Below are 22076 nucleotides of genomic sequence, written 5' to 3' on the forward strand. Positions count from 1 at the left end.
GGCTACCCAGCTAGTTTACAGCCAGGAAAACGGTTATAGTATCTCAAATGGTGGATCCCCTGGTAGGGAGCAGATTATTGATTCAGTATTACCAGTGGAGTCACAAGCCCCGGCAATCAATGGGAACAACAACATTAGTTATGATTATCGTACCGAAACTCAGCTTGCACCCCAAGAGGGATACAGCCTAGTAACATGGAATATAGCAGGACTGGGTAAAAAGCTAGACACTCCCTTCTGGAAGGATTTCATTTCCTCGGGCATTGATATAGTCTGCCTACAGGAAACTTGGTGTAAAGAATCTGTGTTTGTGGAGGGCTACACATCACACTGTGTGAATGCAACTACATCCACTGCAGGAAGGGCCAAGGGCGGCCTCCTGCTACTGGTCTCAAATAAACTAGTGGGGTATAGAATTAGAAGTTGTTCACCAGTAGATAGCTATAGCCAAATAATGAAGATTGAGTTCAATAGGGGTAAGGACCTGATCCTAATTAATTTTTATAACAATATATTTAATAGTAATAGAGGACTACCACTACAGGCTTTAGGTAACGAGATTGATAGGGTCGTGGCACAAACAGGGAAATCAGCCATAATTTTATGGGCAGGCGATTTCAAAAATTTGCTATCGTGTCTAACAGTTGCATACATTTTTTTTTTTAACCATAGACTAAAGCTCTTATTTATGGGCATCAGTAACTTTATTGTACATTTGCACAGCCGTAATCAGAGCAAAATTTGGCTATGGCGCTTAAAAACTGCAATTTGTTGCTTAGTCAAATATCTAAGACTGATCAAGGGTGTGAGGTATTGTCGAAGATGTATATGGCACTGACTTGCGGAATTTGCACATTTTTGTATATAATTTTGCACTAGCCACTTTTTCTAAATATGCAATGAAATACTTTAATAGTGATGATTACACTTTGCATAGCTGGTGTTAATCTTCCTGTATTATTACAAGCGTATTCAATAACAAATGAATGTGTAAAATAGGTCATTGATATGTTGAATAGGATTAGAACATGATGTTTATGCAATTATTCTGTGCTGCTTATATGGTTGTGCCTTGCAAACCGAATAAAAGCTTTTTGAACTTGAACTTGACATGCGCTGTTGGAGAAACCTATTCAATTTAGCTGCAGACCAAAACCTCATAGTGAGACAACATGTCTCCTTTAAAACTCCACTGCATTCCTCTGGAAGATTTTAGGAGCCAAATTCAGAGATTTTGTATTGAGATGTTGTAGTTGATCCTGCAACGGTGACTATGCCTGCTAGATGGGGCACCTTACGAAAATAATGGACCAAGATCTCTAGCAGAAGTGAGAAACATGGCTGTCATGCTCAGGCAGCAGCAATGAAAATGGTTCTTGTGAGCCTGACATGTTTGGCAAACTATACACTATCACTGGCAGGAGGGGTACAGCGTATACAAAGGTCCTGACCAATATATACAAAAGCAACCTCCAACGAGTAAGGTTGTGGGTAGTTGGAGACAAAATTCAATGTGCGGGTTCCCCAACTTTTGAAATGAGCATTTCAGAACTTACCTCTCATTAGTATGTCTTCTGGCGATTAGTACTCAGGAGGTCTGAGAAATCACTGTCAACCCTGTGCACATGTTCCATCAGTAGATGAGCCTAATTACAAATAGTTTGCTATATTAATTTTAGCTGCCTCCATGTTTCCAAATGTAGCACTATGCACTCTGTGCAAATTAGCACCGCTTTGATGTAGAGTTGCTTCTGGAACACTTTAAGTACTAGCTGAACTGCTTTGAGTTTCAACACAGTGTTGTGCAATTGGGTGCCCCACAAGACCCTCAGCCTGAATTGTCAAGCCCAGCATGTGTGCCCACTATCTTGTGAGGCAATCATCCATGTTTATAGTCACTTGAGCATGTGGGCCGGGAAAACGATGAGCTCGGTGATGAATGTTCTCTTCCACTACTAAAGCTTGTGCTCTAATATGGGATCCAACATGAGACCATCCCAAGCCTCAGTCACCTGTGACCATTGATTTGCCTTTTATTGGAATGTGAGGCACATGTGGAGTCATGCATTTAGAACCGCAGCAAAGCACAAATCCTTCCCTGCAACGTCATCTTCCTCAGTGTTAGAAGATGCAATGTCAGATAAAGAGAAATCAACTTCTAAGATGGCAAAAAACTCTCCACTGTTTGAAATTCCTTTGCGTTTGCTCCATTCAGTGAAGCTCCCAGGAAATGTTGGTTTGCTGTGGTTGTGAGAGCTCTCAACACAGACTATGAACCCTACTTTATTAAACAAATAAATTGTTCCTTCAGAGTGGTCTTGACATTTCTGGTGCACTTCATCCTTTTATACCACCTAATTGTTTAACTGTGGGTAAAAACAAACATTGAAGCAGGGCAAAGGGGAGGGTGATCACAGTCACTTGTAGGCAAAAGCACTTCTCTCTTAAGGTCCATCCTCTTGACCTCGAATAGCCACTGAATGTACCTCTCAATTTTGTTGAAAAGTCTGCGCTGCTGTTGTACAGCTTGTTGCTATAGTTGATGAAAATGAGCACGGCTGTCTTGGACCAGATATATAATATATTGTAGGCATACTTGTATAGCGCACTGTCACCCCAAGGGTATCCTGGCGCTTAATATGCAATCTTTGAAAACCCTGTCTTATATCAAGAGCCCTGCAGAGACTATGAAAGAATGGGAATCAAAACTACACTCCTTATGTAATCTATTAATTTTCTATGGATGTCCCATGGAGTCAAAGAAAGGCAATGATTTCTGTACAAATATTCCAAAATCATGCCCGACAAGACCAGGCAATTCTATCCAGCATAATGAACGACAATGCAGCTTGCTAGTAATTGAGGGTCTGCCTTTTACTCTCACTCGGTTTTTGGAGGCATGTCATATCTCACATATGCAAAGTAACCAAGCATGAGGGTTAAGAGGAGTCTGGTCTACAAATAGCACAATATATTTAAAGATTTCCAGCATGTGGGCAGCGAAGGAACATTAGGAGAGAAGGGTTCATTAATATTGTCTGTCAAAAGCCAATTCTATTTTTTTGTTAATGCTAGGGACACAAATCGTAATGGACTCCCAGCAGTTTGGGTCTAAGTAGAGAGAAGCTCAGGTGTCGGTTCCTGTAAAGCAACGACATACCACAATCAGAAATCCCAATGTACCCCAGGCTTCATCATACAAGGAAACAGCACCGGCTTGGGTATGATGGTTCCAATTATCTCATAACCAGTCCACACAGTTGCTAGCATGCTTCGGGTAGACAGGATACCATGTTCTCAGTCTTGGACTTTCCTTTTGCAGATCGTGATTCTAATGCCAGTTCATAAAATCTGCTCAATTAAAACACTGACTGTGCTCCCAGAAAGTACAGATTTGAAATTTGAAAGCGTATGACTGGGTACATGGTGTCCTACTGACAGTGTGCAGGTAAGGAAAAGCTGCACAAGCCTGGTCACATTATAAGGGTGAGGTGTAGCAGCTCTTAGTTGAGGTGCGCGGTGCTGCACTCATAATGTGCGGTCCCAAAAGGGCGGCCACAAACTAAACACCTGTGTAGCTGTGAATTTTGTACTTGGCCCACTCCGCATCAACTACCGCAGCCTGTTTCTGGGACCTAATCCAGCGCGGTGTCTTCCGGCCTCGGCAATCATCAGATGGACGCATTGTCTCAAGCAAAGTGCAATCGGGAAGTCTCCAGCAGTGTGGATAAGATGGCGCTGGCCCAGTCGTACCAGACAGCAGAGCTTCCAGTGTAGCGATACAACGGTTTCCCTCCTCTAGCAGCTGTTCCTTGAGGGAAAATCCACCCATCCACTCACCAGATTACATTAGAGTACCCATTTACTATTTTAGCCCATTCATGCTGCATGCTGACCTGGTCCCAATTGCTGCCTGACCCTATGATGGTGACCGCTACCACACCAACGCCAATTAAGTCAGCGCCGAGCTCACCGTGCACACTGCCCTGCAAGGGAGATTCTCAAATGCTTACCTCGCCTACTTATTGTTTCTGTTTATCCACAGCCAATTAAATGACGGAGCACATCAATATCCAGACCCACACTGGTCTCACTTCTAAGGCAGTGAGTGGGGGAGCGGAGGGTGGCCACAGCGATCCCAACAGGAGTTTTGATGACCTGTTAGCGCCTAGACTGGTCCCCTGTGAAAGCAATGCTGGTACTTTTGAAATGAGAATCACCGAGCCTGACCCTAAAATGGTGCCCGCCAAGACAATGCCTTCAATGAGGGAGGATGTCCCTTAAGACGAGGGGGTCCCGATGTTTAATCTGGTGAAAAGCATAGCAGAGTTAAAGAAATACAGATCTGGTGGCAAGCCCAGCTGCAGAATCACGGGGATCAACCGACTTAACTTGCCTGACTTTAGGATGGCAGTCAAGCTCCATATCCTATCCCATAATCCTCGTCATCTGCATTATCCCGTTTCCAGACTCGAGATCTTTGGACACTTCATGATCTTCATTCTATACTGGCTGAGCCCGAGCATCATGGCCGATTCCCGGAGGAGCTGCATCGACAGCTATAGGGGAGATTGGTTCCGGCTCACTGCTAGATCCGTCACCTATCCAGCAAGACTTCGTACATAGGTCTCATTGTTTTCTCCGCTGCTGTTCTCCTCCGTATGGACTTCAGCCCTCTCCGACACTACTTTCGATGCAACTATGAAGTTGTCCCCTGGACTGAATCTTCAGCTGTTTGGACTTACCGCAGAGCCTGCTTAACCTTTGGCTGATACCCGGTGGGGCTATCATACGTGGCTATAGGATTCACCCCCTCGGCCGGCACCTATCCAGCCGGACATCGGGCCTCGTCTCCCTGCTATGTTCCCTTCCCTCCCCCGCATCAAGGGGCATGATCACCATGAGGCTTCTTTTCCCCCTCTGCCTCTACTGTCCCTGTTCTTCACCCCATGCCCTTTCTTCTGCCTCCTGATATTTTCCCAATCCCCTCTACTGTTCCCCCTTTTCCCCTCCTTACTCCATCAGTTTTAATTTTTTGTATGTCATGAATGCACTAGTAACATGTAACTGTTTTAATGCTGTAACATTGTTTAATCCTCATGTAAAGCGCTCGGATACCTCCGGGTCTAGCCAACTCTATATAAATCTCAATAAATAAATATAAATTAGTTATCTCCTACAGCTTAAACACAGCACGGCTACCCATTGTGGGCGAGTGCCAATTAATTCGGTCTTACTTTCATCACATAGACACATTACTAGGTTTAACAAGACGTATTTGCGAATTACTGCCAGTACACAAATGTCAGTGTCAGACCAACAAAGAGAAAGCAAAAAAGCCTCTTATTGAGTTATTAATACCACACAGTAGGGCTCAGTGGAACACATTAATGTTTATTATTAGCATAAACCAATGCCACATTATTATAAGCAGAGGTAAGAAGCAAACTACCTGACACTTTTTGCCGCAGTACAGTGAGGCCACATTGCCAGGCATTAGGATACCACTATGAGTAACCCTTGCCACAGGAATAAGTAGCCCTTCTCGTTTAGCCTCTGTCAACCATGACCTTTTTTACTCACCACCTCGGATTCTTTTTAGACACCTACAAAAATATCTTATGCCTTTTGAAAAAGATATGAGAGGCGACAGGCCAGTCTTATAACTGAAAGTAACTGAACATCTAAGTACAGAACTTCGTATGCGAGTAACAAGTATGTAATATTACCTACCTTCCTTTAATTCACATCATGGGTATATTCCATACCATGAAAACCTCTGTAGAAGGTTACCGTAGTTTCAAGAACTGGTTTCCTCAAAATATTCTTGAGCATAGCTTGACCAAATGAAGCATTCTAGTTCTAGGGTGCACATGTTCACATTACCCAAACCATTTATGCTCATTTTATTAACCCAAATCATTGGGTATCTGATATGTTAGCATTCGAGTTACAAATTGTCCTTTGCAGCAGACACATGAACCCCTTGAGTCATCTTATATTTTAACATTCATTGTAGTCTGTGGCCTGATGAAACCAATCATAGGAAGCACTGAAAAACAATAATGGATTAACTGCCAAACTTTAAACAGACAAAGAATTATCGGGACCTAAGTCTCCAGGCACTGAAGTATCAAAACATGACTATACTAATTTCTATTCGGGTGCAAGCTCAGGAGTTGTGATCAGACCCAATGATGTCTACATGTGCACTATACCCCACCGATCAGGTTTAGATCATGCAACGTCTGAATGCATAATAACTGCTCCTTTCAAAAGACCCTTTATTAGCAGTCAATGTGATGGGTGCCCCTTCTCTTAAACCATACAGCAACCAGACATATTAAACAGTTTCTACTGTGCTCTTTTTATATAATCTGGCCTTTTGCTCAGGGACCTGTAGTATCAGAATAATCAACTGTTCCTTCTCTTGGACCTCCAGTAGGGTGATGTGTTATATACTCTTGTTTCAGTTGGAGGGGAGGGATTTCACACAAGAATCAGGATCCCATCACATTCATTACCAATAAGTTGTATATGACACAAGTCAATACACAAGACTCATCAACCAACTGCTTCCCAACTTATTAAACTTCACAATCATTAGAGAATAAGGCACATTTCTTAACAGAAGTCTATAGAATAATACACATTTGATAAAGGCTAAATACCCCTCTGGATAATTAACTTGACTGTGAAGTTATTAGGTCTTTTCCCATTAGAAATGGCAATCACAAATAAACTGAGATGCTCATTTTAGATTGTGCAGTATAAGGATGTGTGATGAAGGCCCGTCCCACCTTTTAAGCCTTGCAGTAACAGTATATGCATCAACGGGTCTGAACTAACATGTCGGGTAGATGGCTATCGTCCGCTAAACCCTTCAGCACGTTATTTGGAATCCTTTTTCGAGAACCGAACAACTGGCTTGCTTGAGGTGATCCTTCCATCACACATAGCATCATTAAGCCATCCAAGAGGCAATCATTCAATCAGGATACAGAGCATTCTGACATGTGATCGGTGTCCTTCAAAATAACAACACAGTATCAGGGCATTTGTATGGGGGTGGGGTGGGTAGGGTGGTGGGAGAATGTGTTCTCCTATCTCAACCACCTGCATTACCAGAGTGCATGATTGTCCATCTTCTCCTATTTCATGTATCTAGGTATCCAAAATATTGAAATATACTGACAAGGTACTTACCTCATTCTGAGCTCATGCAGACTCACATTGTCTTGTTCGGGCCATGGCCCTTTGTCAAACTTCAGATATTCAATGTCTTCAAAGACCTGAAAGAGATGGGAATAATAGAAAATAAACGGCTCAATTTTTCAAGAATAAAGGAGTTTTGATACTATTACTGGTTCCATAGCTGAATACCCATTTCAAATTTATATGCTTTGGATAGCGCTCCATCTGGTAATTCAATCGGTTTTGCAAAACAATTCTTGGCCACCATCTGAGGAACTGCAGATGACACGACCCTAGTGATTTCGACAGGCAACCACATAATCCTAGTAGATTTGACATAATTTCCAGAATATCTATTTGAGCAGTCACATGAATAACATAGTTTATTTTCTATATCTTTGCTCACAGGGAAGTTCAACTTCGATGTGAAGCTATGTTTAATATCCAGTTCAAATCCAGTGTTACAAATAAGTGGCATTCTTGTTAAGCATTCATCTTTTACATATCATAGGTTTGTTTCTAACAGCATAGATTGAAAGAATGAGGAGGTTGGATAATGGTATACACTGGCTTACAAAGTTTGAACTGATCGGGCATCATATTGACCCTCTAGCTATATTTTCCTTTGGATCCTGTTCATATGGTATACTGGACTCAACGCAGTTTCCTGGGCAGGATAGTTAGTGGATATTTTAAATTACTTTGTTTTTTCTCACACTGTTCTTCTTTGACCAGTTCTGGTGTTGCACTTTCAATTCTGTGTAATGTTTATGAATACTAATGAGAATGCCATGATGAAAACCTATGTTTGTGGAAGGCTGACAACTATTCTTAAGTGTCGCATAGGTGCCCACATTCCTGCTCAGTATTGACTTTATGCAACACACGATTTCCCCTTATCCACAAAAGAAAGAGGAACACCCTCTAGAGTATGATAGGTAAAGAGGAGTTAATCAAGGCACTCCACTTCTCCCCAAATCTAGTTACACAGGTTTTATTTCTTAGTCCTTGCTCTTGGACATCTTGAAGAAGAATTTCTAAAGGACAATAACTGTGGAAACCCAAACTATGGGTGAAAAACTAAAAAGATATTGACCAAATCAACATACCAAACCACATAGCTTGCTCCTTTGGGGACAGCCCTTCAACTCAAGAGCTTAAACATGTAACCAGGTAATAAACAGACAAAACGTATAATCATGGATGAAATAGAACCAAATACATGGAAGCAGCAGAAACCCAGAATATCAGCCTTGGGGTGCAGAGATGGTGTATAATCCCTTTGGCGGATAACCTATAACTGCTTCTCAACAAAATCCCACAATTACTGTCAAGATATTCAGTTTAATTTAATGGAGCTTAACGTTGCCAAAAAGACATAAATAGCGGCTGAAATTGTCAAAAAACCACACACAAAAACAAAGATTTCATGCAAATCATTTACTACAAAACTCCAAAAACAACTGTGCTAATTATGCCCATTTATTGAAGAATCAAATAGAAAAGATTAACTGTGCTTTGCACTCACATCTGTTATTAGGTGACCTTAATATCAATTAAGAAATGTTCACCTGGTCAATCGAAATAAAAGAAGTCCGGCAAACTGGACTTCACAAATCTGCGACCATCTTTCCACTTTGCAGATCAAATCCCCATTCTCATTCTCAAAGAAATCAGTGCCTACTTCATCTCATACAGGACAAACCTAATGAACAAATCACTATCAAAGTGATTGTCCAAAGATGTCTACAAACAAATTAAGTCAGTTCCCTCTTGAAAAAGCCAACACAGACCCCTGAAGAATTCAACAATTAGTCCCCAGTTTTGACACTTCCCTTCCTGGCCAAGGTCTTGGAGGGAGCTAAGGAAGGGAGTAAAGATTTTTGTAGATTGGTTAGCTCCCAGAAACTGTGTTAGGACTGCTTCTAGCCAGGTGGCACTCCATTAGATTAACAGAAGATATGGCCAAAAATCGGATGTTTTTGTTACCTTTTTATCTTGTTGCAGAGCAATTAGATTAGCCAGCAAAGGATGTATGTGCCATTTCCTTTCTACTGCAGTGAGAGGCAGAGTTCATGTATTTGGAGACCTGTGAAAAAGGCCAACTAACTCACCTAAACTCAGATTTCAATCTGGTTTCAGATGAGATGTAGTAATGAAACTGCAATGCTTCAGTTGACTCATGACAAATTCCTTATATATGCCTACCCATCCTCCTTGATCTCTCAGTGGCTTTGGGCACCATCAATTATCCCATACTTTCAAATGTTCTAGAGGAGAGGATGAGTATTGATAGGAAGGTACAAATCTAGTTCTCCTATTACCCTGTCAATTACTGCCCATCCAACCCAATCTCAAATTCCTGTTCCAACTCACTCCACTCTTACAAGTGGTACCTCCAAGGCTCAATACCCTTGTCAACACTCTTCAATCTATTTTAGGCACCAGCTAAAAACAAATCCAACATACCTTGTCACTTCTATGCAGACAACATGCAGGTATAACTGAAAGATATTTCCCCAAGAGACATCACATTTCTTACTTTCATCATAAAATAAATTCAGTCCTGAATGAACTATCACCACCTCTAGATGAATTAATAGAAAAACAGAATTCTTACTAATTATCCTACCAACTGTCCCATACCAATGCAATCCTATATAAAGACAAGTCCATAAAAATAGAACATCTAAACCTAAATTTCGCCTGACCCCTAGTTACATATACAGAATGCTGGGCCACATACGGATTACTGTTTTGATCTTTAGGCACTAGCAAAAGGATCAGTTGAGGGCAAACTCTGCTGCTGTATTGTCAAACTACAAGTAGACATTGATTTAGTTCATCTGAACTGCGTTTGGTTTAAACGTCTGGTTTATAAGATCCCTGAAGGTCTGAAACATGATACTACAGATTCATACAGAAAACTGGCTCCAGACAGACTGTAATGAAAATGGTGTATTATCTGCAAAATTTCAGATAGAGAATGGCTTTAGGTAGGGTCGATTCTGTGCCCTCTTCTTTTTAGGGCGAAATCTTATGATCCTACAGTATGGGGCTTTGTCCCGCCTCTGTCTTCCATTGGCTAGCTCCATAAATGAAGGCTAGCCATTGGAAGACATCGTTGTCAATCACTTTTGCCCGGTCAGAACGCGAATCGTGGGCATTTCTGACTCTTTTTTTTAAGTCCCGCCCCTTGTTGCCGTGTGTCCCGGGCTGCACTGTGATTGGCTGCCGGCCCGGGACACCCCCGTGATGTCATTTCCCGGGCCGCGCTGTGATTGGCTGCCGGCCCGGGACCTGACTTGTTTCCTGTGCTGTTTGTTTACAGAAATAGCTGTATATAACTGGACTCTTAACTGCTGCATTTGGAAGAGCAATCTCCGAAACGGACTAGTCTTGGCCAAAGGGACACGTTTTTAAGCACCATGACTTAAAGTGATCATGAGGGGTGAGGCTTGCTAAAGCCTTTTGGGAACATCTGGCCAGGAGGAAAGGTTTGTGGAGCTCTGGACTGGATAGCTTGCTTTGCCTCATTAGTTTAATGGGATGAGGAAGGAATGAATAGGTAGTCCCTTATATTAACAAATACTATACATGTATAACTCCAAGAAGAAGAAAGAGAGCGCACCGAGAAGTGTTCAATTTGCGTAGAATTATGTAGAGAACAGATGATGCTAATGAACCAACGCGCGTACAATGCAAGCAGCTAATGAATCCCTGACGCACGGCTTATTTTGAAAACCGAAGCTGCTTTCTGTGAATTAAGAATGGAGCCTGGCTGCCGTCTGCTAGATGCTTTTTCTTTAACCGTAAGCAGCCCTCCCCTCCCCAGCATCAGACGGGGCCAGGTTCCGAAGCAGACGCCGCGTCGTGCACGCGAGTCCGGCCCACGCGCCTTAAAAATAGCTCACATGCATGATTATCAGCTGCTGGCGGGCCACCGAGCCGCAGGCAGCCATGAAGGCACATCCGGGACCCATCAGAAACTGGACGCCCAGGACGAGCGCCGCTCTTCTGTGCAGCTAATAAAAGTGGAACACCAACCCAACATGGCGCCCTCGCTCGTGTTAGAGTTCTCTTTTGTGTAACTGCATGCGCGGGGTGACCGGGACACCGCCTTTCCATGACTGGACCTTTCTTTAACACATAGTGCAGTTTGGGAGTGGTAGCCTTGGTTCATTTTAATTGAGTCCATGCGACCAGAGCATCTGATGCCAATGATATGTAGAAGCAAAGTCCAGGAAGTGAAAAGTGGTGCTATGGAGCCGTCTGGTCAAACCTAATGTAATTTTGAGAACAATTTGGTTTTTTTTTTTTAAATACAATGCGGTTCATCCTGCTATTATCGATCCCAAGTGCTGCAAATAACAGGTGATGTTATTGGCCAATTTAATGGTGCTCAGTTATCAACTGTGGAAGGATGATAGGAGGGGTGGCAGACGCTCATGGACGAGATGCTCTTGAAGTTGATTCTCACACTGAGCTTTGGTGTAGGCACTACCAGATCTCAATATCATAACAGGGTTTGCTACAGCAAAGGTATCCTAGGAAAAGTCAATTTTCAGTGCTTTCCTAAATCACAAGATATAATCCTAGGGGAAGCTGAAGGAAGATCAACAGTGTCAGTCTCACGTGTAGTCTATTGCGGCACTTGTGCTAAATGAGATTGCAAACAATGGATATTCAATCAAGAGCCGACACAAGCTGCAATTCTCGATCTGGTATTAACACGGGGGCTCTGGGTGTGTGGGGCTCTGGGTGTGTGTGTGGCTCTGGGTGTGTGTGTGGCTCTGGGTGTGTGTGTGGCTCTGGGTGTGTGTGTGGCTCTGGGTGTGTGTGTGGCTCTGGGTGTGTGTGTGTGTGGCTCTGGGTGTGTGTGTGTGGCTCTGGGTGTGTGTGTGTGTGTGTGTGTGTGGCTCGGCGTGTGTGTGGGTGGGTGTGTGGCTCTGGGTGTTTGTGTGGCTCTGGGTGTGTGTGTGTGTGGTAGTAATTGCGAGTCCGGCCCACGCGCCTTAAAAATAGCTCACATGCATGATTATCAGCTGCTGGCGGGCCACCGAGCCGCAGGCAGCCATGAAGGCACATCCGGGACCCATCAGAAACTGGACGCCCAGGACGAGCGCCGCTCTTCTGTGCAGCTAATAAAAGTGGAACACCAACCCAACATGGCGCCCTCGCTCGTGTTAGAGTTCTCTTTTGTGTAACTGCATGCGCGGGGTGACCGGGACACCGCCTTTCCATGACTGGACCTTTCTTTAACACATAGTGCAGTTTGGGAGTGGTAGCCTTGGTTCATTTTAATTGAGTCCATGCGACCAGAGCATCTGATGCCAATGATATGTAGAAGCAAAGTCCAGGAAGTGAAAAGTGGTGCTATGGAGCCGTCTGGTCAAACCTAATGTAATTTTGAGAACAATTTTTTTTTTTTTTTTTTAAATACAATGCGGTTCATCCTGCTATTATCGATCCCAAGTGCTGCAAATAACAGGTGATGTTATTGGCCAATTTAATGGTGCTCAGTTATCAACTGTGGAAGGATGATAGGAGGGGTGGCAGACGCTCATGGACGAGATGCTCTTGAAGTTGATTCTCACACTGAGCTTTGGTGTAGGCACTACCAGATCTCAATATCATAACAGGGTTTGCTACAGCAAAGGTATCCTAGGAAAAGTCAATTTTCAGTGCTTTCCTAAATCACAAGATATAATCCTAGGGGAAGCTGAAGGAAGATCAACAGTGTCAGTCTCACGTGTAGTCTATTGCGGCACTTGTGCTAAATGAGATTGCAAACAATGGATATTCAATCAAGAGCCGACACAAGCTGCAATTCTCGATCTGGTATTAACACGGGGGCTCTGGGTGTGTGGGGCTCTGGGTGTGTGTGTGGCTCTGGGTGTGTGTGTGGCTCTGGGTGTGTGTGTGGCTCTGGGTGTGTGTGTGGCTCTGGGTGTGTGTGTGGCTCTGGGTGTGTGTGTGTGTGTGTGTGGCTCTGGGTGTGTGTGTGTGGCTCTGGGTGTGTGTGTGTGTGTGTGTGTGTGTGTGGCTCGGGGTGTGTGTGGGTGGGTGTGTGGCTCTGGGTGTGTGTGTGGCTCTGGGTGTGTGTGTGTGTGGTAGTAATTGCTGTCTGCTGAGCTCGTCCGTAGGGTACAATAGGTCTTACATTTGCGAGAGATTAAGCTGTTGGCAATGTAAATTACAATGCCATTTATTTATCTGTTTTCAAAACCAACACAAATACATTTTTTGTCATTTACAATGCCAATAGCTCTAACTTTTGCAAAGGCGAAACCGTTGCATTGTAAATGCTTGTTAGTCTTTCTTATTAAAGATAGGAAATGCCCATTTACTTTGATTTTAATTGGCTATACTCCTGTCAGCTTGCAAAGGAAAATTAATGCACCAACTGACAGATATGTTGGAAGAAGGTGAGCTTAACCTATTTCAATAAGCTAAGTGATAGGACAGGACAATGAAACAAATAATCACATACACCTAGATAAAACATGCATTACAAGCCACGGATTTGGACCAGTCTGAAACCTGGGCCAAGGAGGAATTTCTGTAACATAGAAAATCTTCAACAACAATGCACCTAATGGGCAGTAGAAACTGAGAATGAAGTGGCAACAGGAGGTGGGGAAAATGGTAGATACACACTAAGAGGCAGCGTTGATGCATACGAGAGAAGTTGTGATTATAAGCAGACTTCGGCTGATTCAATTTAAAATTATTCAGAAGGTATCCTACACCAAACCTATACTTTAAAGGATTGAGTGGGGCCTCTTTGCTGGCCCGTATGTAGTGTGATAGGGACGAGGGCACATTTATACATCCAATCTGGTCCTGCAGTGTAATTTAGAAATATTAGCGGACTATACTCCGCAAACTAAGCAGAATCCTCAACTTTGAGATGCTCATGCACCCACAATTCATCATCCAGAGGATTCCTACTGACATTGATTGACATTCTATTAAAAGGTCACAAAAGTGGCAAAACAATATCTGGGGTGCTTCAAGAGTCCCACTGAACATGGACAGACAACAAGAAGGATGGCTATGTACATGGGGAAGAGAAAGTGGTCTATGAGGCGAGAGCACCAAACACCATCAAACACCATCAAACACCATCATGAGCTGTCTGTCCTACTCGACTCCGAGAAGCCGGATGTATTGCTCTTGACCGAGACCTGGTTCTGTAACTCGTCCCTCCCCGCTCTCCTGGCCACCCTCCCCTCTTCTTACGTTGCCCTTCGCGCTGACCGCCCGGCGGGCAGGACAGGCGGTGGCGTGGCATTGATTGCTCGGGCTGACCTAAATTTTCAAATCCTCTCCTCTCCCTCTATCCCCCCCACTGAATTCCTTGTTGCCCGCTCCCATTACTTCTCCCCCCCCATCACATGCCTCCTGATGTATCGTCCGCCCCAGGCTTCGTCCCTATTCCTACCAGCATTTCAGGACTTACTGGCCACTTTGGTGGTCAACTACGCCTCGGTCCTGGTGCTCGGTGATTTTAATTACTGGCCTTCTGACCCTTCCGAGTGCGCTACTTCAAAAGAATTCACAGAATCTCTCCTTTCCCTGAATTTTGTTTCGCATATCTCGGTTCCCACCCATTCTCACGGTCACATACTCGATCAGGTGTGGTCCCTTAACCTTCCAGTCTCCCCGGTGACTGTTTCCCCCTGTCCCTGGTCGGATCACGCCCTCATCTCCTTTTTCATCTCTATTAAACCGGTGCCTAAAATTCCACATGCCAAAAACACATGGGCGCGAAACTGGAACAGAGTTGACCTTCCCGCATTGACCTCTCTGCTCCGAAATTCCACTCCGACCCTCTCTGGCCTCTCCTCAAACTCTCAAGCCAAGGCTATTAATGCCTGGCTAGCTAGAGGCTGTGACTCAGAAGCTCCCTTGCGCCGTATTTCCACCCGTCGACCCAAGGATTCAAATAGGTGGTTTAACGACAACCTCAAAAAACTTAAATTGACCGTCCGACAGGCAGAGAGACATTGGAGGAAGGACTACTGCCCTTCACTAAAAATCCTTTATCTCTCTGTACTTGCCGAATATAAAACGGCAATTCTCGCTGCCAAAACTACCTACTTTTCTACCAAAATAACGTCAGCTGAAAACAAACCCAGGGAGATTTTCAGCATAGTGAATGATCTAGCCTTCTCTGACAGAACCTCACCCCAAATCCCTCCATCCCAGTCTCTATGTACCCAACTAAACTCTTATTTCTTAGATAAGATTGTTACCATCAAGGCCAACATCCCTTCCCCTTCATCTGCTTTTATCTACCCTCCCCCTCCGACCGTCCTATGTTATCTTACCTCTATCCCCCCCCCTTACCCAGGAAGCATTCTTGGAGATTCTCCCTAAAGTGAAGTCGGGCTCTCCGGCAGATGTCTGTCCTGCACGCATTTTGCAACAGATCTATTCTTTTTGCCCTGAAACCCCCATCACCTTCCTTAATAGCTCTTTGACCCAGGGTGTCGTGACGCCTGCACTTAAATCGGCCACCATAGTGCCCATCCTGAAGAAGCCTGGCGCTGACCCTTCCATCTCAGCCAACTATCGCCCCATTTCCCTACTGCCCTACTTGGCCAAGGTGCTAGAGCGCCACGTTACCACGGTACTCAGCGCCCACGTAGAGGCAAATGGGGGATTGGCTTCACGCCAGGCTGGCTTCCGCCCCAGGCACTCTACCGAATCAGTGGTGGTATCGGTCCTAGATAAACTCAGGAAGGGAATGGATCATAACCAATACCAGGCGCTGGTGCTCCTGGATCTCTCCGCCGCTTTTGACACGGTGGACCACAACATCCTCTTGTCCCGTGTCAGGGCGGCTGGAATCCGGGGCACAGCCCTGGTTTGGCTTTCCTCCTTCCTGAGGGACCGTACCCAGGCGGTTCCGCTAGGAGACTTCACGACCACCTCACTCCCAGTCACCTGTGGTGTTCCCCAGGGTTCTTCCCTTTCTCCCCTACTATTCAATCTCTACATCTCTCCGCTTATTTTCGCTCTTCAGCAGCTGGAGGTCACTGTATTTAATTATGCAGATGACCTCCAGCTCATCTTTGATCTTTCCTCCTCTTCTCTCTCTAACTTCCAGTCCATTATGATTTTCATCAGGGACTGGATGAACCACAACCACCTCAAATTGAACCCGGAGAAGACCGAGTTGGTTCTCACTGGTGGTTCGTCCAGTCCCTGGAACCCCCTCTTTTGGCCCTCCACTTTTGGTCCCGCCCCTACCCCCTCAGTCACGGTCAAAACACTGGGAGTTAAAATGAACAGTCACCTCACCCTTCACTCACAAATCAGTTCCGTAGTCTCCTCTTGCTTCCTCACCCTCCGAACAATCCGTACTGTCTCCCGCTTCTTCTCCCCCCAGGCTCTCAAATTGATCATGGCCGCATTAGTAATCTCGCGACTGGATTATGCCAATGCCCTCTACAACGGCATCCCGGCATACAGCTTGCGGAGGCTCCAGATGGTGCAGAACCAGGCGGCCCGGTTAATCTACTGTCTCCCACGCTACCATCATTCTTCACCTCTCCTTAGGGAGCTCCACTGGCTGCCTGTCAGGGAACGCTCCCTTTTCAAGACCGCCTGCATGACCTTCCAGGCCCGGCAAGGCACTGCCCCTGCCTTCATCTCTTCGCTGATAAGCGAATATGTTCCCACCAGAGAGCTTCGTTCCTCCTCCAAGTCTCTCCTCCAAATCCCACGTTTCAAGCGCAAAAAGTGGGGTGGTGCCAATTTCTCTACCTTGGCCCCCACTTTTTGGAACTCCCTGCCCGATCATCTACGTTCTGCCACCCACTACGTCTCTTTTCGAAGAGACCTCAAAACGTTCCTGTTTAAACAGGCTTTTTCTGTATAGACCTGCTCACCCCTGTAATTTGACGGCTTCTATGTCTCAGTACTCGGACCTCTCGTTAGCGCCAAGAAACCGTACGGTGGACGATGCGCTCTATAAATGTTTTAAATTAGAAATTAGAAATTGAATTAGAGAGTGTTTTCCAAGAATTATTTCAAAATAAGGGGATGTTAGAGAGAATACTTTCAGGATGTCCCTACTGCTGTGACGTCAGAAGCTGTGGGAATACTCCCGTATAGCTCGAGGTGGGAGGGTGGTGGAGGTAACCGATCCTACACGGAGAGAAACAAGACTTTCATGGAACCATAATGTATCAAAATGAGAGTGCCATAGAATACAGTAACTCTGTATTACTAGTGAAGGTAATGATGTTGCCTTGGTTGCTTAGCCCTGTTGATATGGATTATGTATGCTTCTTCTGACTGAAAACTAAAATAAAATATATTTAAAAACAATCAATGTTAACAAGACTAAAACTCTGATTTTCTCTAGAAGGCCAAGAATGTTTACCTGCTTTCTCCAGAATGTCCAATCGAGCAATAAAATATGTACAAATACCTGTGTCTTCAGTTTTGACAAGCATTTGTCAGTTCTAAAATCCTTGCTTCTAGCTCTGAAATGCTCTTTTGAAAGAGTCAACTTTAGATACAGTGGTTATTCCACGAACCCCCAAGAAAAGTTGATCTCAGGAAATTAGTTCCTCGGGCTCTCTATAAAGCAGGATTTTTACTATTGGATTTAAGGGTTAAAAGAAAGTTGTTTTAAATGATTGCTCACAGTCCCTTCTACCGCTATTGTCCACGCTTTAACAATGGAATTGGCTTGATCAGCTTGTACGGTCTTGGGGAAAAAGTAAAAAATAATCCCACTTCATTTGTGTTTTTTTCCATTCATTAAATTGTTTCTCATACCTAGACAAGCTCTAATTCAGATTTTAAGTTCAGCATTTTAGATTTGGAGAATTATATTTAAGACTCCAAAGTCAAGGGAATGATAAATATAAAGGTCTCTGATGTCATTAAGAGCAAAGACTGAAATAAATCTGTCTTCCGAATTATCAGTTAGAAATATTCATCATTGGATGGGTACCAAGGGCACTTTCCCGTATCTATTTGGGTTTCCTAATACATTTATAATAAAACAAACTTTTAAGGGTGCCAAATCTAAAATCGCTGCAAAATACAACAGTTGGAACTGATAAATTCAGCAACCACTTTTTCACTGCAGCCTGTTTTATTGTCTATTGCATTGTGCATACAAACTATTGATTTTGTTTGACTTAAGCTCGGTGTATTCACCATGTGTGCACTGGACTTTATTGCATTTCAGAACCTGCAAAATCTTAATAAAAGCTTATTGAATAGTCTCAGTGATGTCTATTTATTTTAAAATGCACTTATTGCCTTAAATATGCTGCTGGTGAACCATATTTCTCTGGAAAACTACCTGAACATTCATGCCCCAATTAAGGCATGAATGTGCAAGGCCTTCAACACCATGGCACTCTAAAGTACTTGATGACAATATAAATGATCCATTCGCAGACAGTAAAATAAATTAAAGAAAAACAGAGCGCTCGATAAACTAAGTCCCTCCTCGCAACATGCAGACAGCTTATCAAATCAAACAAAGTAAAGTAATATATCAAGGCCATCAATGAAGGCACCACCAAAAGCAGGATATGTTACAAAACAATCAAACACTGCATTAACACCTGACAGACCCACCTACTCCTCACTCCACAGAAGAATAAAATGCCATTGAACTTTCTCTTCAGTGGAAAAACATAGATGATCCAACATCACATCAACAACACCAAGCCTGCTTCATCTCTTATGCCTTCTTCGTCCCTTAGAATTCTGCAATGGTCAGTCTTCAAACCCCCATCTCTCAGACATCTCGTTGACATACTCCACTCCCTCAAAGCCCTTAATCAAAGTTCTCTCTGGGGGCACTATCACCACTATTTACCATTGTCAAAGTCTCTCTCGCTCAAAGAATCTTCCCACAAGCTCTCAAGATAGCCCAGATCTTGCCACACCTTAAGAAACCTACATTAGACACTAATGACCTCATCAAATACTGGCCCATCACTCACCTACCGTTAATCTGCATGATTGTTAAAAAAAAATGCAGTCTAGGTTCAACTCCAAAACCACATCAATGCTAACCATCTCCTGAACTACAAGCTTGGCTTCAGATGATGTTGCAGCAGGGAGACTCAACCTTACACTTGGTACATAATTCTCTTCTGACCACAGACAATAAACATTGCCTCCTAATGTTGTTGGAACTCTTAGATACCTTCGACAGCCAACCCTAATATACACCCTGGAGTCTCAAATCATATCCACTGGAAATGTCCTTCACTGGTTCTCCTTTTACCTTTCCAACCAATGTCAGTTTGTTCACATGGGCATCTCCAGGTCCCACAAGATTTCTATAATGCGATGAGTCCGCCAGGGATCCATAGTGTCTCCAGTCATCTTTAACCTCTGCATGGAGCCAGTTGCTGTTCTACACACACAGATAACAGCACCAATATTCAACAATATGCCGACGATATACAACTCAACTTGAAAGTCTCCTCTGCTTCAGACATCCAATGCCTCAGACATTGACTGCACATCATCCAGACCTGGATGTTTTGTATCTACCTAAAACTCAACTCAAACAAGAGAGATAATTTCTGTTATTTGCCAAAAACACCAAACAATAAATAGGACACACCAGGATCAACGTCCGGAACTGTAAAGGCTTAAAGCCCCAAATTTGACTGAATGCTAAAGTCACTTGGAATCAACCTCATCCTCAAGAACACACTGCAATAAGACAGCCTTGACTAGTACTCTCTTCTAGCACTCTCTTCAAAAAGTGAAACCATTTCCTCTAGAAAGTGACTTCAGAACTGCCTTTCAAGCCCTCATACTCTCACATCTGAATGGTGGTAACACCCTATTTCATGGAGCCCCAGACTCAACACCGGCATCCATCAACAGCTTCCTACACGGTCTGTAGCAATCCTCGTCCAGAGCCTGGGAAAATATGATCGCATAACCCGCATCCCGATCACTCCCCTTGCCGGCCTGTGCCATCTTCAAAACCAGATGAATCATTTACAAAGCCATCACGACAAGCAGCTGAGCTTATCTTGCAGACAAGGTCACCAACTCTTGTGGTTATCTGCACACCTGCAGCCAGGTTACCATCAGTCTGCAGAGAAGAAGTGTAAAAAAAGACAAAAAACAAGGCAAAAGGGTTTGTCAAACTATGCACAAAGTACCTGGAACAACATCCCTGTATACATCAAGATCACCCTATCTTCTCCAATATAGGGAAGAGTTGAAGACTGACCTCTTTGAAGAGCACTACATCACAATGTATTAAACATCCGCAACCGAGGTACCTCTGCTATCATTCATTGACTTTATGCTGGTCTTTGACCATGTACAGCGTTCTGCTGCAATTTTGCTAGGTTTGCACTATAGGAAAATCATATACATACATGCATACATACCTGAGATTTTCTTGGCAGAACGTGATACCCTTGCTTTGTATAAGCAATTTCTTGACATAACAATAAAAATATAATGTGCAACTCATTTCCCAGTGGAACTGAACAGTAGAGAACCAAACTGTAAAATACCTTTGTGTCCTCATCTAGGTCGAATGTATGACATTACAATGCATGTCTTTACCCCCTTTTCCTTGCAGCCCTTACCACGCAGATGTCTTTACCATACATGGTAAGTTAACGTAAGCTAAGTAAACCCCCGATTCCCACATACACACGCACATGCAGATTTCATTTTATTTTAATTTAATATAAACCCCCCATTGCTTTTAGTTTTCTCCTAACCTCCCATTACGACTACCCCCTTCTAAACCAAGAAATTACCCAGACCTACCTTAATCACTACCCACCCCTAAAATGTGCAACTCATTTCCTAGTGGAACTGAATAGTAGACAACCAAATTGTAAAATACCTTCCTGTCCTTATCTGGGTCGAATGTAGGACATTACAATGCATGCCTGTACTCCCTTTTCTATGCAGCCTTTACCACGCAGATGTCTTTACCATACTGGTAAGTTAACGTAAGCTAAGTAAACCCCCGATTCCCACATACACACGCACATGCAGATTTCATTTTATTTTAATTTAATATAAACCCCCCATTGCTTTTAGTTTTCTCCTAACCTCCCATTACGACTACCCCCTTCTAAACCAAGAAATTACCCAGACCTACCTTAATCACTACCCACCCCTAAAATGTGCAACTCTTTTCCTAGTGGAACTGAATAGTAGACAACCAAATTGTAAAATACCTTCCTGTCCTTATCTGGGTCGAATGTAGGACATTACAATGCATGCCTGTACTCCCTTTTCTATGCAGCCTTTACCACGCAGATGTCTTTACCATACTGGTAAGTTAATGTAAGGTAAGTAAACCTCCGATTTCCACACACATACAGATTTCATTTTAATTTAATTTAACCCCCCACTACCCACTCCTAAACCAAGCACTTACCCAGACCTTCCTTAATCACTATCCACCCCTAAATGTAACTTTACTTCCACTTTACCACTACCCACCCTAAACCCTTTTGTACCTATATCTCCCATTACCATTAGCCAAACCTAAAATTAACCTATCTCCCTTTACCATTGCCCACACCTAAATTACCCTGATCTCCATTTAGCACTCGTACAACCCAAACCCTAAATCACCCTTACCTCCCTTTACCACTCCATTTCCAAAATCCTAAAATTACCCTTACCTGCCTTTACCACTGCCTACCCCGAAAACCTAAAGTCACCCTTACCTACCTTTACCACTACCTGCACCTAAACCCCTTTTTAAAAAAAAATTATAATAATTTTGTTATTTATTTAAAAAACACCTCACTCACAACGTAAGCGCACGTGTGGTCAAGGCACAAATACTTATGTAAGTGTTAACAGCTGCGTTGCGTGGTAAAGGCACTGCATAG

At 43.6% G+C, this 22076-nt stretch overlaps 1 protein-coding gene across 1 annotated transcript in view; it reads right to left on the reverse strand.

The window, feature by feature from the left end:
* The window catches only part of NDUFA10 (NADH:ubiquinone oxidoreductase subunit A10), a 171775-nt gene that overhangs the window by 30121 nt on the left and 119578 nt on the right, over positions 1-22076 (reverse strand). Inside the window, exon 8 of the mRNA XM_078681409.1 lies at positions 7207-7292. Coding sequence (XP_078537535.1) covers positions 7207-7292 — 86 coding nt within the window. The remainder of the gene's footprint in view (positions 1-7206; positions 7293-22076) is intronic.

The sequence above is a fragment of the Lissotriton helveticus genome, chromosome 3_1 (assembly GCF_964261635.1).
Source record: "Lissotriton helveticus chromosome 3_1, aLisHel1.1, whole genome shotgun sequence".
Taxonomy (NCBI): domain Eukaryota; kingdom Metazoa; phylum Chordata; class Amphibia; order Caudata; family Salamandridae; genus Lissotriton; species Lissotriton helveticus.